This window comes from Salvelinus alpinus, chromosome 14 (assembly GCF_045679555.1).
Source record: "Salvelinus alpinus chromosome 14, SLU_Salpinus.1, whole genome shotgun sequence".
NCBI lineage: Eukaryota > Metazoa > Chordata > Actinopteri > Salmoniformes > Salmonidae > Salvelinus > Salvelinus alpinus.
The window spans coordinates 55879402-55905666 of NC_092099.1; the positions used below are offsets into that span (position 1 = coordinate 55879402).

The 26265-nt window shown below is 47.4% G+C and overlaps 1 protein-coding gene across 2 annotated transcripts in view; it reads left to right on the plus strand.

Moving 5' to 3' along the window:
• Nucleotides 1-987: 987 nt before the first annotated feature.
• Nucleotides 988-26265, plus strand: part of nme9 (NME/NM23 family member 9) — a 68585-nt gene continuing 43307 nt past the window's right edge. The window contains exons 1-13 of one of the 2 annotated variants that reach the window (XM_071341916.1): nucleotides 988-1501; nucleotides 1630-1687; nucleotides 1964-2067; nucleotides 2169-2240; nucleotides 3131-3247; nucleotides 3447-3510; nucleotides 3602-3777; nucleotides 5716-5870; nucleotides 6847-7043; nucleotides 11704-11848; nucleotides 14970-15077; nucleotides 24873-25027; nucleotides 25177-25321. In XM_071341916.1, the coding sequence (XP_071198017.1) occupies nucleotides 1208-1501; nucleotides 1630-1687; nucleotides 1964-2067; nucleotides 2169-2240; nucleotides 3131-3247; nucleotides 3447-3510; nucleotides 3602-3777; nucleotides 5716-5870; nucleotides 6847-7043; nucleotides 11704-11848; nucleotides 14970-15077; nucleotides 24873-25027; nucleotides 25177-25321 (1790 nt within the window). In that variant the 5' untranslated portion in view covers nucleotides 988-1207. The remainder of the gene's footprint in view (nucleotides 1502-1629; nucleotides 1688-1963; nucleotides 2068-2168; nucleotides 2241-3130; nucleotides 3248-3446; nucleotides 3511-3601; nucleotides 3778-5715; nucleotides 5871-6846; nucleotides 7044-11703; nucleotides 11849-14969; nucleotides 15078-24872; nucleotides 25028-25176; nucleotides 25322-26265) is intronic. The other variant, XM_071341918.1, reaches the window with a different exon arrangement.

Consider the following 26265-nt stretch of genomic DNA (forward strand, 5'->3'; position numbering starts at 1 on the left):
GCCCAATAATGTTTATACCATGTTGTTGTCATGTGCTGCTGCCATGTTGTGTTGCTACCATGTGGTGTTGCTACCATGTTGTAGTCGTGTGTTGCTGCCATGCTATGTTGTTGTCTTAGGTCTCTCTTCATGTAGTGTTGTGTTGTCTCTCTTGTCGTGATGTGTGTATTGTCCTATATTTTTATTAAATTTATTTGTTATTTTTAATCCCAGGCCCCATTCCCGCAGGAGGCCTTTTGGTAGGCCTTCATTGTAAATAAGGATTTATGTCATGCGCCCAAAGTCGTTTTCCAGTCCTCCGTCTGCATTATTTCTTGATGTGCATCAGTTCTAGTGTATTATTATGGAAAGAGGTTTGTAAATTGGTATCTCCATAATGACAATCTAAATAGCCTCGCTACAAGTGGTAAACGTTGTCACAACGTGCACGCGTGCTGCTCTCGCGACTCAGCCAATACACACACACACACACACACTCCTCCAGACCACTCACTCAGCAACAGCCTGCTCAAAGTCAAGTTGCGTCGTGTAATGGCACCCTTAAACCGATGCCACACGAAACAATCTGGACCAATAGCCCCAAAATTAGCAACCAATACATTTTCACCAGCGACATCGTTTTCAAAGTATCCCAATTTGTATGTAAAACCTAGAACATGGCAACACTGCCCTATGTTTTGAGATGCAATGCAATTACGTTGCAGGCAATTTCTTGGGGGTGACACACGTAGCAACCCAGATGCAATTTTGTTGCGAGCAACATAAATTGGTCCAGATTGTTTAGTGTGGCATCGGTTTAAGGCTACCATTACACGACGCAACTTGTATGCAAGTTTACTTGCTTTGTGAAACACCCCCTGCAACTTGCTTGTATCCAGTTGACACGTTTCAACTTAGTGCAATCAGAGCTGCAAGCAACAACCAAAACAAACACCTGTGTCACATGATCCATTCTAAGGTTCAGAGTTCAATCCAGTTGTCATGTCAACACAGCTGTCAGTGCTGCGCAGCACAACCCGCAAATCAGCGTTTACAGAACAGAGACTAGCATAACAGTAGATGTATGGACATGACTGTACATGGTTTAGCAGTCAAGAAATATCATTTCGAATAGAACCCAAACCTCTCCCTGACCAGTTTCGACTGAAATTGTCCACCATTAACTGTGCTAGCTTAGTTCGTTGCTAGCTTGATGCTAGCTAGCTAAATGGTAGCCTGCAGAGACAAAGAGCTTTGTGCTAATAGCAGGTTGTGGCGCCACACAGAGGCGAATCCATACCCGAAGAAGAGCGTTGCTCAGCAACGACAAGGCAAACAAGCTCTTGCACTACAGCTAGTAGAGTTAGCTAGTTCAATAGTTTACAACGCAACCGCTCTCAACTCAACTTATAAAGACTTATTTTTGCTTGCAAATAACGTTTGGAGATTTATTGTTAAAAATTGTGTTCTCAGATGGTACATTAATAAGATGGCTGGCAAAAAGAAAGAAGTAAGCTTGCAGGTCAGTCGGTCAAACGTACTTTTTTTGTTGTTGTTGCAGATATCCAAGTTGGGTGTGATGGGCAGCACACTCTGTGATCAGAATGTAACGTTAGCTAACACTGCTGTTCTTGGTACTACTTTCTCCAGGCGTCTGTCGCAAACCAAGAGCAATGGGATGAGATGCTCGCAACTAAAGGTTTAACAGGTAAGAATGATTTGCTTTGTTGCATATTACGTTTTCTTACTTACGTGTAGCCGTTTCACTCTGGCTGTATGATGTGACTTTTACATTTATTTTAGGAGTATGTTGTGACTTGTTTGTTTCATTATTGCCATGAAAACGTACCTCTTACTCGGTTTATTCATAATTCACTTCCACTGCATGCTGCTGCCCCCATGTGTTCATGCTGCTTACTGCAGGATGTGCCTACATGGTGTTTACTGTACTAACACGCCTGTCCTGTGTCTCTGTCCCCTTCAGTTGTAGATGTCTACCAGCAGTGGTGTGGTCCATGCCGTGCTGTTGTCAGCTTACTGAGGAAGATCAAAAATGAACTGGGAGATGACTTGTTACATTTTGCCACAGTAAACACAACAGACACATATCATTCAATCTAGAATTACATTTCTGAAAAAATTATATTGAAAAAAGGCTTTTGTTTAAATTGAACTGGTTTTCCTTGCAGGCAAAAGCTGACAGTATCGATGCTCTAGAAAGGTACAGGGGGAAGTGTGAGCCCACCTTCCTGTTCTATGGGGTAAGTCCTGATCTCTCTCTGTCTCTCTCTGTCTCTGTCTCTCTGTCTCTCTCTCTCTCTGTCTCTCTCTGTCTCTGTCTCTCTCTCTCTGTTTCTCTCTGTCTCTGTCTCTCTGTCTCTCTCTCTCTCTGTCTCTGTCTCTCTCTGTCTCTGTCTCTCTCTGTCTCTGTCTCTCTCTGTCTCTGTCTCTCTCTCTCTCTGTCTCTCTCTCTGTCTGTCAATTCAATTCAATTGACTTTATTGACATGGCAAGTTCATTATTACTTACATTGTCAAAGTATACATATCGAAAAATAAAAATCAAATATATATGTATATATATACAATATATATATATATATATATATATATATATTTATATATAAATAAATGGTGGGACCAACAGCAATAATAATAGTAGTAGTGGACATGGGATTACCATTAACAACAACTACAACAACAATATTAATCAGAACAACAATACATTAAAGCAACAGTAGTAGACCAGTGTCAATATGACTTGAGAAGACACATGACCTGGTATGAAAGACAAAACAAAACTAAGCTAAATGGGAAATATTATCAACATTACTTTGCATTTTTCACTGTCTCTCTCTCTCTCTCTCTCTCTCTCTAAGTGTTGATCTGGAATTGTGCAGGTACTGTAGATGTTCTGTCTGTCTGGGTCAGTGGATGCATCCCTGTTACTTTCACCATTCATTCATTATTATCATTTCAAGACTGGTTAAGCTACAATCTACACAAATAGTGTTCTGCCTGAAGCAGATTAAGAAACTCAACCACAGCTTGAAGTGTCTCCGGGGGGGGGGGGGGGATGGTCTCAGTGCTACGGGGGGCTAACGCTCCTCTCCTCCAGAGGATGGTGACCCTAACCTCTATATCTGGTTCAGGGGGGGGAGATGGTCTCAGTGCTACGTGGGGCTAACGCTCCTCTCCTCCAGAGGATGGTGTTGGAGGAACTGGCCAGGGAGAAGACTGTCCTGGATGAGGGAGGGGAACGCAGAGTGGTGAGTCAAAACAGACACACAAACACAAACAAACACACATAAACACACACTCACACACACACACACAAACACACACACACATGCACTTACAAACAGCAAGGTACACTCAAATATTCATACATGCTGATTGCTTGAGAGTTTAAAAAACTGTCTTTCAAATGACTGACCTGTAGGATTCACGCTTTGCTGTGTTGTTCAGGTGAAAGATGAAGGTTTGATAGATGAAGAAGAGGAGAAGGATCAAAGTGATGAAGATATACTTGGTACTGTAGCTAAATATTCACCTAACATGGGCCATTTATTCCTTTTCCGTCAACTTTAACCAGTGTTTTACAGCCAAGTAACTCTCTGTAGTTCCAGACAGTAAATCCTACACGGTGGCCATCATCAAACCGAACGCAGTGGCTCACGGCAAAGCCAGTGAGATTATCATGAAGATTCAGGATGCCGGGTTTGAGATCCTAGTCCACGAGGAGAGAACGCTGAGCGACTCTGAAGCACGAGATTTCTACCAGAACAAAGTAGGAGAGGTCAGTAGTTTTCTACCAGAACTAAGTAGGAGAGGTCAGTAGTTTTCTACCAGAACTAAGTAGGAGCGGTCAGTAGTTTTCTACCAGAACAAAGTAGGAGAGGTCAGTAGTTTTCTACAAGAACTAAGTAGGAGAGGTCAGTAGTTTTCTACCAGAACAAAGTAGGAGAGGTCAGTAGTTTTCTACCAGAACTAAGTAGGAGAGGTCAGTAGTTTTCTACCAGAACTAAGTAGGAGAGGTCAGTAGTTTTCTACCAGAACAAAGTAGGAGAGGTCAGTAGTTTTCTACCAGAACTAAGTAGGAGAGGTCAGTAGTTTTCTACCAGAACTAAGTAGGAGAGATCAGTAGTTTTCTACCAGAACTAAGTAGGAGAGGTCAGTAGATTTCTACCAGAACAAAGTAGGAGAGATCAGTAGTTTTCTACCAGAACAAAGTAGGAGAGGTCAGTCGTTTTCTACCAGAACTAAGTAGAAGAGGTCAGTAGTTTTCTACCAGAACTAAGTAGGAGAGGTCAGTCGTTTTCAACCAGAACTAAGTAGGAGAGGTCAGTAGTTTTCTACCAGAACTAAGTAGGAGAGTTCAGTAGCTTTCTACCAGAACTAAGTAGGAGAGGTCAGTAGTTTTCTACCAGAACTAAGTAGGAGAGGTCAGTAGATTTCTACCAGAACTAAGTAGGAGAGGTCAGTAGTTTTCTACCAGAACTAAGTAGGAGAGGTCAGTAGATTTCTACCAGAACTAAGTAGAAGAGGTCAGTAGTTTTCTACCAGAACTAAGTAGGAGAGGTCAGTAGTTTTCTACCAGAACAAAGTAGGAGAGGTCAGTAGATTTCTACCAGAACTAAGTAGGAGAGATCAGTAGTTTTCTACCAGAACTAAGTATGAGAGATCAGTAGATTTCTACCAGAACTAAGTAGGAGAGGTACAGTACAGAGAACCAAAGTGTTCACCTGTTGTGTTAAAGCAGCTACTGTGCTGCTCCTACAGAGGAACACCCATCACCTGCTAGGCAGCCTCCCAGTCAAACAGACTTTCATTCAGCCTCCCAGTCAAACAGACTTTCCTTCAGCCTCCCAGTCAAACAGACTTTCCTTCAGCCTCCCAGTCAAACAGACTTTCATTCAGCCTCCCAGTCAAACAGACTTTCCTTCAGCCTCCCAGTCAAACAGACTTTCATTCAGCCTCCCAGTCAAACAGACTTTCATTCAGCCTCCCAGTCAAACAGACTTTCCTTCAGCCTCCCAGTCAAACAGACTTTCATTCAGCCTCCCAGTCAAACAGACTTTCCTTCAGCCTCCCAGTCAAACAGACTTTCATTCAGCCTCCCAGTCAAACAGACTTTCCTTCAGCCTCCCAGTCAAACAGACTTTCCTTCAGCCTCCCAGTCAAACAGACTTTCCTTCAGCCTCCCAGTCAAACAGACTTTCCTTCAGCCTCCCAGTCAAACAGACTTTCCTTCAGCCTCCCAGTCAAACAGACTTTCCTTCAGCCTCCCAGTCAAACAGACTTTCCTTCAGCCTCCCTTCACACTGATAGCAGTTGATACAGCCAACGATTATATGTAGATAAATTATTAAAAAAACATTGTCTGAAGAAGATACATCCTCACTGTAGGAATCATAGGTAGTGAGGAGAGAGAGAGAGAGAGCCTCATTTTGGTCCACGCTCATTTTTGCAACGTGTTATTTTTGTATTCTTCATTTGTCAGGTAAAATGTTTATTTAAACTCACATTTCATGATCTGGGATAATGATAGGCAACTTTTTAGGCTTTATATTAATAAAAAAAATTAAAAAAAATCATGTTTTTTCCTACTTTTTTAAGCACGACTGAACAGAGAGCCTTTTGGGAGCCAAACATCTCTTTTAGGTGAAAAGAGCTAAAAGATCTGTCTCACTGAAAATACTCTGAATGCCCATCACTATTACCTGTGTATTCCCAGGCCTGTTTTGAGGACCTGATCCAGTTCATGTCCAGTGGCCCCTCTCACATCCTGGTGGTCTCTCAGAGGGAGGGGTCAGGTCATGTGGTGCCAGCATGGAGGGAGTTCATTGGTCCAGCAGACATAGAGGAAGCCAGGAGGGATAAACCTGAGAGGTACAGTTAAAAATATGACATACTTCTGATCCAGAAACAGACTCCTAATCCAGAAACACAGTCCTAATCCAGAAACACAGCCCTAATCCAGAAACACAGCCCTAATCCAGAAACACAGCCCTAATCCAGAAACACTCCTAATCCAGAAACAGACTCCTAATCCAGAAACAGCCCTAATCCAGAAACACGGCCCTAATCCAGAAACAGACTCCTAATCCAGAAACACAGCCCTAATCCAGAAACACGGCCCTAATCCAGAAACAGACTCCTAATCCAGAAACATTGTCCTAATCCAGAAACTCAGTCCTAATATTAAAGGGACATAAATTCAATATACAGTATAAACATGTGATGGTTTTTAATTTCAAATAGTGGTATATATCTGTGTACAACACATAAATGCTTAGTTTGAGGGCTGTGTGGACATTCCCTTCACTGAATGAAGACAGCATGTATCTACACAGATTGTTGCTCCGACAGAACAGACACACCCAACGTTCCTCTCCTGATTATCCTCACTGGTCACCAGCAGAGTAACCATCTGTCCTCCTATTTTCCTTCCCATCCTCTCTCCCCTCCTTCCCTTCCTCTCCCCTCCTCTGTCTCCTCTCCCTCCTTCTCTCCCCACCTCCTTCCCTTCCTCTACCCTTCTCTGTCTCCTCTCCCTCATTCTCTCCCCACCTCCTTCCCTTCCTCTACCATCCTCTGTCTCCTCTCCCTCCTTCTCTCCCCACCTCCTTCCCTTCCTCTACCCTTCTCTGTCTCCTCTCCCTCCTTCTCTCCCCACCTCCTTCCCTTCCTCTACCCTCCTCTGTCTCCCCCCTTCTCTCCCCACCTCCTTCCCTTCCTCTCCCCTCCTCTGTCTCCTCTCCCTCCTTCTCTCCCCACCTCCTTCCCTTCCTCTACCCTTCTCTGTCTCCTCTCCCTCCTTCCTCTCCTCCCTCCCTCCCTTCCGCCTCCCTCCTCCCTCCCCTAGCCTACGTGCCCAGTATGGCAGTGAAACCCTGTTCAACGCGCTCCACGGTAGTGACGACAGCCATCAGGCCAGGAGGGAGCTGGCCTTCTTCTTCCCCAGCTTCAGGACTTCTTCCCGGGCAGAGCAGCACGAGGAGGAAGGGCGAGTGGAGAGGACACTGGCTCTCATCCGACCCGACCTCGCCAGGGAGAGCAGAGGTGGGCCGCGTGCCAACTACTGTACACAGCACACGTCTGTTTCTGAAATCAGCATCATACACACCACACGTCTGTTTCTGAAATCAGCATCATACACAGCACACGTCTGTTTCTGAAATCAGCATCATACACAGCACACGTCTGTTTCTGAAATCAGCATCACAGGCCAGGCCTGGATTTAGTGAAGAAGTCATTTGCGTTCTGAGATTTTCAAGGTTTCATCCTCACACCGTTTTAGTCATTTATTAGAGATTCAAAATGTTTTTCTGACAACTGAAAGAAATGTCAGAAATAGTCTGAAGGCAAATTGAAGGATCATTTTGATGACCTTTTCTAAAGTATTGTGTTCTAGATAAGGTCTGGTCTGGTCTCCATGAGGCTGGCTTCAGTATTGTTTTCTGTTCCAGATAAGGTCTGGTCTGGTCTCCATGAGGCTGGTTTCAGTATTATTTTCTGTTCCAGATGAGGTCTGGTCTGGTCTCCATGAGGCTGGTTTCAGTATTGTTTTCTGTTCCAGATAAGGTCTGGTCTGGTCTCCATGAGGCTGGCTTCAGTATTGTTTTCTGTTCCAGATAAGGTCTGGTCTGGTCTCCATGAGGCTGGCTTCAGTATTATTTTCTGTTCCAGATGAGGTCTGGTCTGGTCTCCATGAGGCTGGCTTCAGTATTGTTTTCTGTTCCAGATGAGGTCTGGTCTCCATGAGGCTGGCTTCAGTATTATTTTCTGTTCCAGATGAGACCTGGTCTCCATGAGGCTGGCTTCAGTATTGTTTTCTGTTCCAGATGAGGTCTGGTCTCCATGAGGCTGGCTTCAGTATTGTTTTCTGTTCCAGATGAGGTCTGGTCTCCATGAGGCTGGCTTCAGTATTGTTTTCTGTTCCAGATGAGGTCTGGTCTCCATGAGGCTGGCTTCAGTATTGTTTTCTGTTCCAGATGAGGTCTGGTCTCCATGAGGCTGGCTTCAGTATTGTTTTCTGTTCCAGATGAGGTCTGGTCTCCATGAGGCTGGCTTCAGTATTGTTTTCTGTTCCAGATGAGGTCTGGTCTCCATGAGGCTGGCTTCAGTATTATTTTCTGTTCCAGATGAGACCTGGTCTCCATGAGGCTGGCTTCAGTATTGTTTTCTGTTCCAGATAAGGTCTGGTCTGGTCTCCATGAGGCTGGCTTCAGTATTATTTTCTGTTCCAGATGAGGTCTGGTCTGGTCTCCATGAGGCTGGCTTCAGTATTGTTTTCTGTTCCAGATAAGGTCTGGTCTGGTCTCCATGAGGCTGGTTTCAGTATTATTTTCTGTTCCAGATGAGGTCTGGTCTGGTCTCCATGAGGCTGGCTTCAGTATTGTTTTCTGTTCCAGATAAGGTCTGGTCTGGTCTCCATGAGGCTGGCTTCAGTATTGTTTTCTGTTCCAGATGAGGTCTGGTCTCCATGAGGCTGGCTTCAGTATTGTTTTCTGTTCCAGATGAGGTCTGGTCTCCATGAGGCTGGCTTCAGTATTATTTTCTGTTCCAGATGAGACCTGGTCTCCATGAGGCTGGCTTCAGTATTGTTTTCTGTTCCAGATGAGGTCTGGTCTCCATGAGGCTGGCTTCAGTATTGTTTTCTGTTCCAGATGAGGTCTGGTCTCCATGAGGCTGGCTTCAGTATTGTTTTCTGTTCCAGATGAGGTCTGGTCTCCATGAGGCTGGCTTCAGTATTGTTTTCTGTTCCAGATGAGGTCTGGTCTCCATGAGGCTGGCTTCAGTATTGTTTTCTGTTCCAGATGAGATCTGGTCTCCATGAGGCTGGCTTCAGTATTGTTTTCTGTTCCAGATAAGGTCTGGTCTGGTCTCCATGAGGCTGGCTTCAGTATTGTTTTCTGTTCCAGATAAGGTCTGGTCTGGTCTCCATGAGGCTGGTTTCAGTATTATTTTCTGTTCCAGATGAGGTCTGGTCTGGTCTCCATGAGGCTGGCTTCAGTATTGTTTTCTGTTCCAGATGAGGTCTGGTCTCCATGAGGCTGGCTTCAGTATTGTTTTCTGTTCCAGATGAGGTCTGGTCTCCATGAGGCTGGCTTCAGTATTATTTTCTGATCCAGATGAGACCTGGTCTCCATGAGGCTGGCTTCAGTATTGTTTTCTGTTCCAGATGAGGTCTGGTCTCCATGAGGCTGGCTTCAGTATTGTTTCTGTTCCAGATGAGGTCTGGTCTCCATGAGGCTGGCTTCAGTATTGTTTTCTGTTCCAGATGAGGTCTGGTCTCCATGAGGCTGGCTTCAGTATTGTTTTCTGTTCCAGATGAGGTCTGGTCTCCATGAGGCTGGCTTCAGTATTGTTTTCTGTTCCAGATGAGGTCTGATCTCCATGAGGCTGGCTTCAGTATTATTTTCTGTTCCAGATGAGATCTGGTCTCCATGAGGCTGGCTTCAGTATTATTTTCTGTTCCAGATGAGATCTGGTCTCCATGAGGCTGGTTTCAGTATTATTTTCTGTTCCAGATAAGGTCTGGTCTGGTCTCCATGAGGCTGGTTTCAGTATTGTTTTCTGTTCCAGATAAGGTCTGGTCTGGTCTCCATGAGGCTGGCTTCAGTATTGTTTTCTGTTCCAGATGAGGTCTGGTCTCCATGAGGCTGGCTTCAGTATTGTTTTCTGTTCCAGATGAGATCTGGTCTCCATGAGGCTGGCTTCAGTATTGTTTTCTGTTCCAGATAAGGTCTGGTCTGGTCTCCATGAGGCTGGCTTCAGTATTGTTTTCTGTTCCAGATAAGGTCTGGTCTGGTCTCCATGAGGCTGGTTTCAGTATTATTTTCTGTTCCAGATGAGGTCTGGTCTGGTCTCCATGAGGCTGGCTTCAGTATTGTTTTCTGTTCCAGATGAGGTCTGGTCTCCATGAGGCTGGCTTCAGTATTGTTTTCTGTTCCAGATGAGGTCTGGTCTCCATGAGGCTGGCTTCAGTATTATTTTCTGTTCCAGATGAGACCTGGTCTCCATGAGGCTGGCTTCAGTATTGTTTTCTGTTCCAGATGAGGTCTGGTCTCCATGAGGCTGGCTTCAGTATTGTTTTCTGTTCCAGATGAGGTCTGGTCTCCATGAGGCTGGCTTCTGTATTGTTTTCTGTTCCAGATGAGGTCTGGTCTCCATGAGGCTGGCTTCAGTATTGTTTTCTGTTCCAGATGAGGTCTGGTCTCCATGAGGCTGGCTTCAGTATTGTTTTCTGTTCCAGATGAGGTCTGATCTCCATGAGGCTGGCTTCAGTATTATTTTCTGTTCCAGATGAGATCTGGTCTCCATGAGGCTGGCTTCAGTATTATTTTCTGTTCCAGATGAGATCTGGTCTCCATGAGGCTGGCTTCAGTATTGTTTTCTGTTCCAGATAAGGTCTGGTCTGGTCTCCATGAGGCTGGTTTCAGTATTGTTTTCTGTTCCAGATGAGATCTGGTCTCCATGAGGCTGGCTTCAGTATTGTTTTCTGTTCCAGATGAGGTCTGGTCTCCATGAGGCTGGCTTCAGTATTGTTTTCTGTTCCAGATGAGGTCTGGTCTCCATGAGGCTGGCTTCAGTATTGTTTTCTGTTCCAGATGAGGTCTGGTCTCCATGAGGCTGGCTTCAGTATTGTTTTCTGTTCCAGATGAGGTCTGGTCTCCATGAGGCTGGCTTCAGTATTGTTTTCTGTTCCAGATGAGGTCTGGTCTCCATGAGGCTGGCTTCAGTATTGTTTTCTGTTCCAGATGAGGTCTGGTCTCCATGAGGCTGGCTTCAGTATTGTTTTCTGTTCCAGATGAGGTCTGGTCTCCATGAGGCTGGCTTCAGTATTGTTTTCTGTTCCAGATGAGGTCTGGTCTCCATGAGGCTGGCTTCAGTATTGTTTTCTGTTCCAGATGAGATCTGGTCTCCATGAGGCTGGCTTCAGTATTGTTTTCTGTTCCAGATAAGGTCTGGTCTGGTCTCCATGAGGCTGGCTTCAGTATTGTTTTCTGTTCCAGATAAGGTCTGGTCTGGTCTCCATGAGGCTGGTTTCAGTATTATTTTCTGGTCCAGATGAGGTCTGGTCTGGTCTCCATGAGGCTGGCTTCAGTATTGTTTTCTGTTCCAGATAAGGTCTGGTCTCCATGAGGTCTGGTTTCCAGATGAGACCTGATTTGTTCTCCATGAGACTGGCTTCAGGATCGTTTTCTGTTCCAGATGAGGTCTGGTCTGGTCTCCATGAGGCTGGCTTCAGTATTGTTTTCTGTTCCAGATGAGGTCTGGTCTCCATGAGGCTGGCTTCAGTATTGTTTTCTGTTCCAGATGAGGTCTGGTCTCCATGAGGCTGGCTTCAGTATTATTTTCTGTTCCAGATGAGACCTGGTCTCCATGAGGCTGGCTTCAGTATTGTTTTCTGTTCCAGATGAGGTCTGGTCTCCATGAGGCTGGCTTCAGTATTGTTTTCTGTTCCAGATGAGGTCTGGTCTCCATGAGGCTGGCTTCAGTATTGTTTTCTGTTCCAGATGAGGTCTGGTCTCCATGAGGCTGGCTTCAGTATTGTTTTCTGTTCCAGATGAGGTCTGATCTCCATGAGGCTGGCTTCAGTATTATTTTCTGTTCCAGATGAGATCTGGTCTCCATGAGACTGGCTTCAGTATTGTTTTCTGTTCCAGATGAGGTCTGATCTCCATGAGGCTGGCTTCAGTATTATTTTCTGTTCCAGATGAGATATTGTCTCGTATCCATGAGGCTGGCTTCACTGTGTCTCTCCAGAGAGAGGTGATATTAACAGAGGAACAGGCCAGACGGTTCTACATACGACATGTTGACCAGGACTACTTCCCTGCCCTACTGCACAATATGACCAGGTAACCATCTGACAAATGAAACACAAGAGAAATACAATATCAAAGTATAATAATAAATATATATAATAAATATCAAGAGAACTACAATATCAAAGCAAGATCACAAATCAACTACCAACTTGGCACTCACACAAAATCAGTGGTCTTTATAAGACCCACGGCCCTGTTATTCCCTCTAGTCTATTATTCCCCCCTAGTCTATTATTCCCCCTAGTCTATTATTCCCCCCTAGTCTATTATTCCCCCCTAGTCTATTATTCCCCCTAGTCTATTATTCCCCCCTAGTCTATTATTCCCCCCTAGTCTATTATTCCCCCTAGTCTATTATTCCCCCTAGTCTATTATTCCCCCCTAGTCTATTATTCCCCCTAGTCTATTATTCCCCCTAGTCTATTATTCCCCCTAGTCTATTATTCCCCCTAGTCTATTATTCCCCCCTAGTCTATTATTCCCCCTAGTCTATTATTCCCTCTAGTCTATTATTCCCTCTAGTCTATTATTCCCCCTAGTCTATTATTCCCCCTAGTCTATTATTCCCCCCTAGTCTATTATCCCCCCCTAGTCTATTATTCCCCCCTAGTCTATTATTCCCCCTAGTCTGTTATTCCCCCTAGTCTATTATTCCCCCTAGTCTATTATTCCCCCCAGTCTATTATTCCCCCTAGTCTATTATTCCCCCTAGTCTATTATTCCCCTAGTCTATTATTCCCCCTAGTCTATTATTCCCCCTAGTCTATTATTCCCCCTAGTCTATTATTCCCCCTAGTCTATTATTCCCCCCTAGTCTATTATTCCCCCCTAGTCTATTATTCCCCCAAGTATATTATTCCCCCTAGTCTATTTTCCCCCCTAGTCTATTATTCCCCCCTAGTCTATTATTCCCCCTAGTCTATTATTCCCCCTAGTCTATTATTCCCCCTAGTGTATTATTCCCTCTCGTCTATTATTCCCCCTAGTCTATTATTCCCCCTAGTCTATTATTCCCCCTAGTCTATTATTCCCCCTAGTCTATTATTCCCCCTAGTCTATTATTCCCCCTAGTCTATTATTCCCCCCTAGTCTATTATTCCCCCCTAGTCTATTATTCCCCCAAGTATATTATTCCCCCTAGTCTATTTTCCCCCCTAGTCTATTATTCCCCCCTAGTCTATTATTCCCCCCAGTCTATTATTCCCCCTAGTCTATTATTCCCCCTAGTGTATTATTCCCTCTCGTCTATTATTCCCCCTAGTCTATTATTCCCCCTAGTCTATTATTCCCCCTAGTCTATTATTCCCCCTAGTCTATTATTCCCCCTAGTCTATTATTCCCCCTAGTCTATTATTCCCCCCTAGTCTATTATTCCCCCCTAGTCTATTATTCCCCCAAGTATATTATTCCCCCTAGTCTATTTTCCCCCCTAGTCTATTATTCCCCCCTAGTCTATTATTCCCCCCAGTCTATTATTCCCCCCAGTCTATTATTCCCCCTAGTCTATTATTCCTCCTAGTCTATTATTCCCCCATGTCTATTGTCCCCCCAGTCTATTATTCCCCCAAGTCTATTTTCCCCCCTAGTCTATTATTCCCCCCTAGTCTATTATTCCCCCTAGTCTATTATTCCCCCTAGTCTATTATTCCCCCTAGTGTATTATTCCCTCTCGTCTATTATTCCCCCCAGTCTATTATTCCCCCTAGTCTATTATTCCCCCTAGTCTATTATTCCCCTAGTCTATTATCCCCCCTAGTCTATTATTCCCCCTAGTCTATTATTCCCCCTAGTCTATTATTCCCCCTAGTCTATTATTCCCCCCTAGTCTATTATTCCCCCCTAGTCTATTATTCCCCCAAGTATATTATTCCCCCTAGTCTATTTTCCCCCCTAGTCTATTATTCCCCCCTAGTCTATTATTCCCCCCAGTCTATTATTCCCCCTAGTCTATTATTCCCCCAAGTCTATTATTCCCCCCTAGTCTATTATTCCCCCTAGTCTATCATTCCACCTAGTCTATTATTCCCCCTAGTCTATTATTCCCCCTAGTCTATTATTCCCCCTAGTCTATTTTCCCCCCTAGTCTATTATTCCCCCTAGTCTATTATTCCCCCTAGTCTATTATCCCCCCTAGTCTATTATTCCCCCTAGTATATTATTCCCCCTAGTCTATTATTCCCCCTAGTCTATTATTCCCCCCTAGTCTATTATTCCCCCCTAGTCTATTATTCCCCCAAGTATATTATTCCCCCTAGTCTATTTTCCCCCCTAGTCTATTATTCCCCCCTAGTCTATTATTCCCCCCAGTCTATTATTCCCCCTAGTCTATTATTCCCCCAAGTCTATTATTCCCCCCTAGTCTATTATTCCCCCTAGTCTATTATTCCCCCTAGTCTATTATTCCCCCTAGTCTATTATTCCCCCTAGTCTATTATTCCCCCCTAGTCTGTTATTCCCCCCTAGTCTATTATTCCCCCTAGTCTATTATTCCCCCTAGTCTATTATTTCCCCTAGTCTATCATTCCCCCCTAGTCTATTATTCCCCCCTAGTCTATTATTCCCCCCTAGTCTATTATTCCCCCTAGTCTATTATTCCCCCTAGTCTATTATTCCCCCTAGTCTATTATTCCCCTTAGTCTATTATTCCCCCCTAGTCTATCATTCCCCCTAGTCTATTATTCCCCCTAGTCTATTATTCCCCCTAGTCTATTATTCCCCCTAGTCTATTATTCCCCCTGGTCTGTTATTCCCCCCTAGTCTATTATTCCCCCCTAGTCTATTATTCCCCCTAGTCTATTATTTCCCCTAGTCTATCATTCCCCCCTAGTCTATTATTCCCCGCTAGTCTATTATTCCCCCCTAGTCTATTATTCCCCCTAGTCTATTATTCCCCCTAGTCTATTATTCCCCCTAGTCTATTATTCCCCTTAGTCTATTATTCCCCCCTAGTCTATCATTCCCCCTAGTCTATTATTCCCCCTAGTCTATTATTCCCCCTAGTCTATTATCCCCCCTATTATATTATTCCCCCTAGTCTGTTATTCCCCCTAGTCTATTATTCCCCCTAGTCTGTTATTCCCCCTAGTGTATTATTCCCCGTATTCTATCTAGTCTCTAGTATGTTATTCTGTTGACTGTATTTCTGTTACAGTGGTCCTGTGTTGGCTCTGGCCCTGGCCAGGACAGGAGCTGTGGACCACTGGCGGAACCTTCTGGGCCCTAAAGACGTCAGCAAGGCCAGGGAGGAGCAGCCCGACTGGTACGACCTGCTCTCATAAAGAGCACTACTTATTACCAGGTCCCGTAGAGCTCTGTTTATTACCAGGTCCCGTAGAGCTCTGTTTATTACCAGGTCCCGTAGGACTCTGTTTATTACCAGGTCCCGTAGGACTCTGTTTATTACCAGGTCCCATAGTACTCTGTTTATTACCAGGTCCTGTAGGACTCTGTTTATTACCAGGTCCCGTAGGACTCTGTTTATTACCAGGTCCCGTAGGACTCTGTTTATTACCAGGTCCCGTAGGACTCTGTTTATTACCAGGTCCCGTAGGACTCTGTTTATTACCAGGTCCCGTAGGACTCTGTTTATTACCAGGTCCCGTAGGACTCTGTTTATTACCAGGTCCCGTAGGACTCTGTTTATTACCAGGTCCCGTAGGACTCTGTTTATTACCAGGTCTCGTAGGACTCTGTTTATTACCAGGTCTCGTAGGACTCTGTTTATTACCAGGTCCCATAGAGCTCTGTTTATTACCAGGTCCCGTAGGACTCTGTTTATTACCAGGTCTCGTAGGACTCTGTTTATTACCAGGTCCCGTAGGACTCTGTTTATTACCAGGTCTCGTAGGACTCTGTGTATTACCAGGTCCCGTAGGACTCTGTTTATTACCAGGTCCCATAGAGCTCTGTTTATTACCAGGTCCCGTAGGACTCTGTTTATTACCAGGTCCCGTAGGACTCTGTTTATTACCAGGTCTCGTAGGACTCTGTTTATTACCAGGTCCCGTAGGACTCTGTTTATTACCAGGTCCCGTAGGACTCTGTTTATTACCAGGTCCCGTAGGACTCTGTTTATTACCAGGTCTCGTAGGACTCTGTTTATTACCAGGTCCCATAGAGCTCTGTTTATTACCAGGTCCCGTAGGACTCTGTTTATTACCAGGTCTCGTAGGACTCTGTTTATTACCAGGTCCCGTAGGACTCTGTTTATTACCAGGTCCCGTAGGACTCTGTTTATTACCAGGTCCCGTAGGACTCTGTTTATTACCAGGTCCCGTAGGACTCTGTTTATTACCAGGTCCCGTAGGACTCTGTTTATTACAAGGTCCCGTAGGACTCTGTTTATTACCAGGTCCCGTAGGACTCTGTTTATTACCAGGTCCCGTAGGACTCTGTTTATTACCAGGTCCCGTAGGACTCTGTTTATTACCAGGTCCCGTAGGACTCTGTTTATTACCAGGTCCCGTAGGACTCTGTTTATTACCAGGTCCCGTAGGACTCTGTTTATTACCAGGTCTCGTAGGACTCTGTTTATTACCAGGTCTCGTAGGACTCTGTTTATTACCTCTGCTCAGAAGTAATGTGTATATACACTGAGTGGACAAAACATTAAGAACAGTCTATGTTGCTGGTGAATTTAACCAAGCATGTTTAAAACACATTTACCCAAAATATCACCAACATGTATCCTGCCCCACAAGAGGAAGCAATGTGCTGGACCATGTACACTGGGTGGACTGGACAAAACATTAGGACCACCTGCTCTTTCCATGACATAGGTTTCACCTTGATTCACCTGGTCAGTCTATGATCCCTAATTGATGTCACTTGTTAAATCCACTTCAATCAGTGTAGATGAAGGAGAGGAGACAAGTTAAAGAAGGATGTTTAAGCCTTGAGACATGGATTGTGTATCTGTGCCATTCAGAGGGTGAACGGGCAAGACGAGTTGTAAGTGCCTTTAAAAGGGGTATGGTAGTACGTGCCAGGCGCATCGGTTTGTGTTAAGAACTGCAACGCTGCTGGGTTTTTCCACGCTCAACAGTTTCCAGTGTGTATCAAGAATGGTCCACCACCCAAAGGACATCCAGCCAACTGGACACAACTGTGGGAAGCATTGGAGTCAACATGGACCACCACCCAAAGGACATCCAGCCAACTGGACACAACTGTGGGAAGCATTGGAGTCAACTAGGGCTGTCCCCGACCTAAAATAAATCGTGGTTGACCGAGAGTCGTCTGTTAGGAAGGTGTTCTTAATGTTTTATACACTCAGTGTTTACAGAAGGGAAACATCCCTGGACAAGAAAACACTTTTCAGCTGTTATAATTGTATTGTATTGTATTGGTATTTATTAGGGATCCCCATTAGCTACTCTTCCTGGGGTTTATTAGGGATCCCCATTAGCTACTCTTCCTGGGGTTTATTAGGGATCCCCATTAGCTACTCTTCCTGGGGTTTATTAGGGATCCCCATTAGCTACTCTTCCTGGGGTTTATTAGGGATCCCCATTAGCTACTCTTCCTGGGGTTTATTAGGGTTCCCCATTAGCTACTCTTCCTGGGGTTTATTAGGGATCCCCATTAGCTACTCTTCCTGGGGTTTATTAGGGTTCCCCATTAGCTACTCTTCCTGGGGTTTATTAGGGATCCCCATTAGCTACTCTTCCTGGGGTTTATTAGGGTTCCCCATTAGCTACTCTTCCTGGGGGTTATTAGGGATCCCCATTAGCTACTCTTCCTGGGGTTTATTAGGGATCCCCATTAGCTACTCTTCCTGGGGTTAATTAGGGATCCCCATTAGCTACTCTTCCTGGGGTTTATTAGGGATCCCCATTAGCTACTCTTCCTGGGGTTTATTAGGGATCCCCGTTAGCTACTCTTCCTGGGGTTTATTAGGGATCCCCGTTAGCTACTCTTCCTGGGGTTTATTAGGGATCCCCATTAGCTACTCTTCCTGGGGTTTATTAGGGATCCCCGTTAGCTACTCTTCCTGGGGTTTATTAGGGATCCCCATTAGCTACTCTTCCTGGGGTTTATTAGGGATGCCCATTAGCTACTCTTCCTGGGGTTTATTAGGGATCCCCGTTAGCTACTCTTCCTGGGGTTTATTAGGGATCCCCATTAGCTACTCTTCCTGGGGTTTATTAGGGTTCCCCATTAGCTACTCTTCCTGGGGGTTATTAGGGATCCCCATTAGCTACTCTTCCTGGGGTTTATTAGGGATCCCCATTAGCTACTCTTCCTGGGGTTTATTAGGGATCCCCATTAGCTACTCTTCCTGGGGTTAATTAGGGATCCCCATTAGCTACTCTTCCTGGGGTTTATTAGGGATCCCCATTAGCTACTCTTCCTGGGGTTTATTAGGGATCCCCGTTAGCTACTCTTCCTGGGGTTTATTAGGGATCCCCGTTAGCTACTCTTCCTGGGGTTTATTAGGGATCCCCATTAGCTACTCTTCCTGGGGTTTATTAGGGATCCCCGTTAGCTACTCTTCCTGGGGTTTATTAGGGATCCCCATTAGCTACTCTTCCTGGGGTTTATTAGGGATGCCCATTAGCTACTCTTCCTGGGGTTTATTAGGGATCCCCGTTAGCTACTCTTCCTGGGGGTTATTAGGGATCCCCATTAGCTACTCTTCCTGGGGTTTATTAGGGATGCCCATTAGCTACTCTTCCTGGGGTTTATTAGGGATCCCCGTTAGCTACTCTTCCTGGGGGTTATTAGGGATCCCCGTTAGCTACTCTTCCTGGGGTTTATTAGGGATCCCCATTAGCTACTCTTCCTGGGGTTTATTAGGGATGCCCATTAGCTACTCTTCCTGGGGTTTATTAGGGATCCCCGTTAGCTACTCTTCCTGGGGTTTATTAGGGATCCCCGTTAGCTACTCTTCCTGGGGTTTATTAGGGATCCCCATTAGCTACTCTTCCTGGGGTTTATTAGGGATGCCCATTAGCTACTCTTCCTGGGGTTTATTAGGGATCGCTCTCCTTTGTAGGTCCTCTCTCACTGTGCTCTGTGACTGTCCCCTCTCCTTTGTAGTGCCTCTCTCACTGTGCTCTGTGACTGTCCCCTCTCCTTTGTAGTGCCTCTCTCACTGTGCTCTGTGACTGTCCCCTCTCCTTTGTAGTGCCTCTCTCACTGTGCTCTGTGACTGTCCCCTCTCCTTTGTAGGTCCTCTCTCACTGTGCTCTGTAACTGTCCCCTCTCCTTTGTAGTGCGTCTCTCACTGTGCTATGTGACTGTCCCCTGTCCTTTGTAGTGCCTCTCTCACTGTGCTCTGTGACTGTCCCCTCTCCTTTGTAGGTTCTCTCTCACTGTGCTCTGTGACTGTCCCCTGTCCTTTGTAGTGCCTTTCTCACTGTGCTCTGTGACTGTCCCCTCTCCTTTGTAGTGCCTCTCTCACTGTGCTCTGTGACTGTCCTCTCTCCTTTGTAGGTCCTCTCTCACTGTGCTCTGTGACTGTCCCCTCTCCTTTGTAGTGCCTCTCTCACTGTGCTCTGTGACTGTCCCCTCTCCTTTGTAGTGCCTCTCTCACTGTGCTCTGTGACTGTCCCCTCTCCTTTGTAGTGCCTCTCTCACTGTGCTCTGTGACTGTCCCCTCTCCTTTGTAGGTCCTCTCTCACTGTGCTCTGTAACTGTCCCCTCTCCTTTGTAGTGCGTCTCTCACTGTGCTATGTGACTGTCCCCTGTCCTTTGTAGTGCCTCTCTCACTGTGCTCTGTGACTGTCCCCTCTCCTTTGTAGGTTCTCTCTCACTGTGCTCTGTGACTGTCCCCTGTCCTTTGTAGTACCTTTCTCACTGTGCTCTGTGACTGTCCCCTCTCCTTTGTAGTGCCTCTCTCACTGTGCTCTGTGACTGTCCCCTCTCCTTTGTAGTGCCTCTCTCACTGTGCTCTGTGACTGTCCCCTCTCCTTTGTAGTGCCTCTCTCACTGTGCTCTGTGACTGTCCCCTGTCCTTTGTAGTGCCTCTCTCACTGTGCTCTGTGACTGTCCCCTCTCCTTTGTAGTGCCTCTCTCACTGTGCTCTGTGACTGTCCCCTCTCCTTTGTAGTGCCTCTCTCACTGTGCTCTGTGACTGTCCCCTCTCCTTTGTAGTGCCTCTCTCACTGTGCTCTGTGACTGTCCCCTCTCCTTTGTAGTGCCTCTCTCACTGTGCTCTGTGACTGTCCCCTCTCCTTTGTAGTGCCTCTCTCACTGTGCTCTGTGACTGTCCCCTCTCCTTTGTAGGTCCTCTCTCACTGTGCTCTGTAACTGTCCCCTCTCCTTTGTAGTGTGTCTCTCACTGTGCTATGTGACTGTCCCCTGTCCTTTGTAGTGCCTCTCTCACTGTGCTCTGTGACTGTCCCCTCTCCTTTGTAGGTTCTCTCTCACTGTGCTCTGTGACTGTCCCCTGTCCTTTGTAGTGCCTTTCTCACTGTGCTCTGTGACTGTCCCCTCTCCTTTGTAGTGCCTCTCTCACTGTGCTCTGTGACTGTCCCCTCTCCTTTGTAGTGCCTCTCTCACTGTGCTCTGTGACTGTCCCCTCTCCTTTGTAGTGCCTCTCTCACTGTGCTCTGTGACTGTCCCCTCTCCTTTGTAGTGCCTCTCTCACTGTGCTCTGTGACTGTCCCCTCTCCTTTGTAGTGCCTCTCTCACTGTGCTCTGTGACTGTCACCTCTCCTTTGTAGTGCCTCTCTCACTGTGCTCTGTGACTGTCCCCTCTCCTTTGTAGGTCCTCTCTCACTGTGCTCTGTAACTGTCCCCTCTCCTTTGTAGTGCGTCTCTCACTGTGCTATGTGACTGTCCCCTGTCCTTTGTAGTGCCTCTCTCACTGTGCTCTGTGACTGTCCCCTCTCCTTTGTAGGTTCTCTCTCACTGTGCTCTGTGACTGTCCCCTGTCCTTTGTAGTGCCTTTCTCACTGTGCTCTGTGACTGTCCCCTCTCCTTTGTAGGTCCTCTCTCACTGTGCTCTGTGACTGTCCCCTCTCCTTTGTAGTGCCTCTCTCACTGTGCTCTGTGACTGTCCCCTGTCCTTTGTAGTGCCTCTCTCACTGTGCTCTGTGACTGTCCCCTCTCCTTTGTAGTGCCTCTCTCACTGTGCTCTGTGACTGTCCCCTGTCCTTTGTAGTGCCTTTCTCACTGTGCTCTGTGACTGTCCCCTCTCCTTTGTAGTGCCTCTCTCACTGTGCTCTGTGACTGTCCCCTGTCCTTTGTAGTGCCTCTCTCACTCTGCTCTGTGACTGTCCCCTGTCCTTTGTAGTGCCTCTCTCACTCTGCTCTGTGACTGTCCCCTGTCCTTTGTAGTGCCTCTCTCACTGTGCTCTGTGACTGTCCCCTCTCCTTTGTAGTGCCTCTCTCACTGTGCTCTGTGACTGTCCCCTCTCCTTTGTAGTGCCTCTCTCACTGTGCTCTGTGACTGTCCCCTCTCCTTTGTAGTGCCTCTCTCACTGTGCTCTGTGACTGTCCCCTCTCCTTTGTAGTGCCTCTCTCACTGTGCTCTGTGACTGTCACCTCTCCTTTGTAGTGCCTCTCTCACTGTGCTCTGTGACTGTCCCCTCTCCTTTGTAGGTCCTCTCTCACTGTGCTCTGTAACTGTCCCCTCTCCTTTGTAGTGCGTCTCTCACTGTGCTATGTGACTGTCCCCTGTCCTTTGTAGTGCCTCTCTCACTGTGCTCTGTGACTGTCCCCTCTCCTTTGTAGGTTCTCTCTCACTGTGCTCTGTGACTGTCCCCTGTCCTTTGTAGTGCCTTTCTCACTGTGCTCTGTGACTGTCCCCTCTCCTTTGTAGGTCCTCTCTCACTGTGCTCTGTAACTGTCCCCTCTCCTTTGTAGTGCGTCTCTCACTGTGCTATGTGACTGTCCCCTGTCCTTTGTAGTGCCTCTCTCACTGTGCTCTGTGACTGTCCCCTCTCCTTTGTAGGTTCTCTCTCACTGTGCTCTGTGACTGTCCCCTGTCCTTTGTAGTGCCTTTCTCACTGTGCTCTGTGACTGTCCCCTCTCCTTTGTAGTGCCTCTCTCACTGTGCTCTGTGACTGTCCCCTCTCCTTTGTAGGTCCTCTCTCACTGTGCTCTGTGACTGTCCCCTCTCCTTTGTAGTGCCTCTCTCACTGTGCTCTGTGACTGTCCCCTCTCCTTTGTAGTGCCTCTCTCACTGTGCTCTGTGACTGTCCCCTCTCCTTTGTAGTGCCTCTCTCACTGTGCTCTGTGACTGTCCCCTCTCCTTTGTAGGTCCTCTCTCACTGTGCTCTGTAACTGTCCCCTCTCCTTTGTAGTGCGTCTCTCACTGTGCTATGTGACTGTCCCCTGTCCTTTGTAGTGCCTCTCTCACTGTGCTCTGTGACTGTCCCCTCTCCTTTGTAGGTTCTCTCTCACTGTGCTCTGTGACTGTCCCCTGTCCTTTGTAGTACCTTTCTCACTGTGCTCTGTGACTGTCCCCTCTCCTTTGTAGTGCCTCTCTCACTGTGCTCTGTGACTGTCCCCTCTCCTTTGTAGTGCCTCTCTCACTGTGCTCTGTGACTGTCCCCTCTCCTTTGTAGTGCCTCTCTCACTGTGCTCTGTGACTGTCCCCTGTCCTTTGTAGTGCCTCTCTCACTGTGCTCTGTGACTGTCCCCTCTCCTTTGTAGTGCCTCTCTCACTGTGCTCTGTGACTGTCCCCTCTCCTTTGTAGTGCCTCTCTCACTGTGCTCTGTGACTGTCCCCTCTCCTTTGTAGTGCCTCTCTCACTGTGCTCTGTGACTGTCCCCTCTCCTTTGTAGTGCCTCTCTCACTGTGCTCTGTGACTGTCCCCTCTCCTTTGTAGTGCCTCTCTCACTGTGCTCTGTGACTGTCCCCTCTCCTTTGTAGGTCCTCTCTCACTGTGCTCTGTAACTGTCCCCTCTCCTTTGTAGTGCGTCTCTCACTGTGCTATGTGACTGTCCCCTGTCCTTTGTAGTGCCTCTCTCACTGTGCTCTGTGACTGTCCCCTCTCCTTTGTAGGTTCTCTCTCACTGTGCTCTGTGACTGTCCCCTGTCCTTTGTAGTGCCTTTCTCACTGTGCTCTGTGACTGTCCCCTCTCCTTTGTAGTGCCTCTCTCACTGTGCTCTGTGACTGTCCCCTCTCCTTTGTAGTGCCTCTCTCACTGTGCTCTGTGACTGTCCCCTCTCCTTTGTAGTGCCTCTCTCACTGTGCTCTGTGACTGTCACCTCTCCTTTGTAGTGCCTCTCTCACTGTGCTCTGTGACTGTCCCCTCTCCTTTGTAGGTCCTCTCTCACTGTGCTCTGTAACTGTCCCCTCTCCTTTGTAGTGCGTCTCTCACTGTGCTATGTGACTGTCCCCTCTCCTTTGTAGTGCCTCTCTCACTGTGCTCTGTGACTGTCCCCTCTCCTTTGTAGGTTCTCTCTCACTGTGCTCTGTGACTGTCCCCTGTCCTTTGTAGTGCCTTTCTCACTGTGCTCTGTGACTGTCCCCTCTCCTTTGTAGTGCCTCTCTCACTGTGCTCTGTGACTGTCCCCTCTCCTTTGTAGTGCCTCTCTCACTGTGCTCTGTGACTGTCCCCTCTCCTTTGTAGTGCCTCTCTCACTGTGCTCTGTGACTGTCCCCTGTCCTTTGTAGTGCCTCTCTCACTGTGCTCTGTGACTGTCCCCTCTCCTTTGTAGTGCCTCTCTCACTGTGCTCTGTGACTGTCCCCTGTCCTTTGTAGTGCCTTTCTCACTGTGCTCTGTGACTGTCCCCTCTCCTTTGTAGTGCCTCTCTCACTGTGCTCTGTGACTGTCCCCTGTCCTTTGTAGTGCCTCTCTCACTGTGCTCTGTGACTGTCCCCTGTCCTTTGTAGTGCCTCTCTCACTGTGCTCTGTGACTGTCCCCTCTCCTTTGTAGTGCCTCTCTCACTGTGCTCTGTGACTGTCCCCTCTCCTTTGTAGTGCCTCTCTCACTGTGCTCTGTGACTGTCCCCTCTCCTTTGTAGTGCCTCTCTCACTGTGCTCTGTGACTGTCCCCTCTCCTTTGTAGGTCCTCTCTCACTGTGCTCTGTAACTGTCCCCTCTCCTTTGTAGTGCGTCTCTCACTGTGCTATGTGACTGTCCCCTTTCCTTTGTAGTGCCTCTCTCACTGTGCTCTGTGACTGTCCCCTCTCCTTTGTAGGTTCTCTCTCACTGTGCTCTGTGACTGTCCCCTGTCTTTTGTAGTGCCTTTCTCACTGTGCTCTGTGACTGTCCCCTCTCCTTTGTAGTGCCTCTCTCACTGTGCTCTGTGACTGTCCCCTCTCCTTTGTAGTGCCTCTCTCACTGTGCTCTGTGACTGTCCCCTCTCCTTTGTAGTGCCTCTCTCACTGTGCTCTGTGACTGTCCCCTGTCCTTTGTAGTGCCTCTCTCACTGTGCTCTGTGACTGTCCCCTCTCCTTTGTAGTGCCTCTCTCACTGTGCTCTGTGACTGTCCCCTGTCCTTTGTAGTGCCTTTCTCACTGTGCTCTGTGACTGTCCCCTCTCCTTTGTAGTGCCTCTCTCACTGTGCTCTGTGACTGTCCCCTGTCCTTTGTAGTGCCTCTCTCACTCTGCTCTGTGACTGTCCCCTGTCCTTTGTAGTGCCTCTCTCACTCTGCTCTGTGACTGTCCCCTGTCCTTTGTAGTGCCTCTCTCACTGTGCTCTGTGACTGTCCCCTCTTCTTTGTAGTGCCTCTCTCACTGTGCTCTGTGACTGTCCCCTCTCCTTTGTAGTGCCTCTCTCACTGTGCTCTGTGACTGTCCCCTCTCCTTTGTAGTGCCTCTCTCACTGTGCTCTGTGACTGTCCCCTGTAGTGCCTCTCTCACTGTGCTCTGTGACTGTCCCCTCTCCTTTGTAGTGCCTCTCTCACTGTGCTCTGTGACTGTCCCCTGTCCTTTGTAGTGCCTTTCTCACTGTGCTCTGTGACTGTCCCCTCTCCTTTGTAGTGCCTCTCTCACTGTGCTCTGTGACTGTCCCCTGTCCTTTGTAGTGCCTCTCTCACTCTGCTCTGTGACTGTCCCCTGTCCTTTGTAGTGCCTCTCTCACTCTGCTCTGTGACTGTCCCCTGTCCTTTGTAGTGCCTCTCTCACTGTGCTCTGTGACTGTCCCCTCAGCCTCAGAGCCCAGTTCATGGTGGCCAGTGAGGAGGACCAGCTGAACCAGCTACATGGCAGTGCCAGCAGGGAGGAGGCAGAGGAGGAGATTGACTTCTTCTTCCCTAAACAGCAGACTCTGGCCATCATTAAGCCTGACTCCATGGAACATAGAGGTACATTCACTAAATCAGTCAATCAATCAATACACTAAGTTAATAAACTATGCACCAGTTATCCAAACCGGTCCTTAGTCAGTTGTACAGCGGGGTATAACGAGACCACATGCACTCTCTACTCCACCTCCCCTTCCTCCCCCTTTCAGAGGAGATCCTGGGGGAGATCCGTGCTGCGGGTTTCTCTATATCTCGGCTGAAGGAGACGGTGTTGTCTAGAGACACGGCTGAGGAGTTCTACAGGGAACACAGAGACAAACAGTTCTACAGTCAGCTGGTTGACTTCATGTGCAGGTTAGTACTGTGCTACAGAATACTATATATCTGGCTCTGGGTTAGAGGTCAGCTCTGGGTTAGAGGTCAGCTCTGGGTTAGAGGTCAGCTCTGGGTTAGAGGTCAGCTCTGGGTTAGAGGTCAGCTCTGGGTTAGAGGTCAGCTCTGGGTTAGAGGACAGCTCTGGGTTAGAGGTCAGCTCTGGGTTAGAGGTAAGCTCTGGGTTAGAGGTCAGCTCTGGGTTAGTGTTGGAGGACAGCTCTGGGTTAGTGTTGGAGGACAGCTCTGGGTTAGTGTTGGAGGACAGCTCTGGGTTAGTGTTAGAGGACAGCTCTGGGTTAGTGTTAGAGGACAGCTCTGGGTTAGAGGTCAGCTCTGGGTTAGTGTTAGAGGACAGCTCTGGGTTAGTGTTGGAGGACAGCTCTGGGTTAGTGTTAGAGGACAGCTCTGGGTTAGTGTTGGAGGTCAGCTCTGGGTTAGTGTTGGAGGACAGCTCTGGGTTAGTGTTGGGGGACAGCTCTGGGTTAGTGTTAGAGGACAGCTCTGGGTTAGTGTTGAAGGACAGCTCTGGGATAGAGGACAGCTCTGGGTTAGTGTTGGAGGACAGCTCTGGGTTAGTGTTAGAGGACAGCTCTGGGTTAGAGGACAGCTCTGGGTTAGTGTTAGAGGACAGCTCTGGGTTAGTGTTAGAGGACAGCTCTGGGTTAGAGGACAGCTCTGGGTTAGTGTTGGAGGACAGCTCTGGGTTAGTGTTAGAGGACAGCTCTGGGTTAGTGTTGGAGGTCAGCTCTGGGTTAGTGTTGGAGGACAGCTCTGGGTTAGTGTTGGGGGACAGCTCTGGGTTAGTGTTAGAGGACAGCTCTGGGTTAGAGGACAGCTCTGGGTTAGTGCTGGAGGACAGCTCTGGGTTAGTGCTGGAGGACAGCTCTGGGTTAGTGCTGGAGGACAGCTCTGGGTTAGTGTTG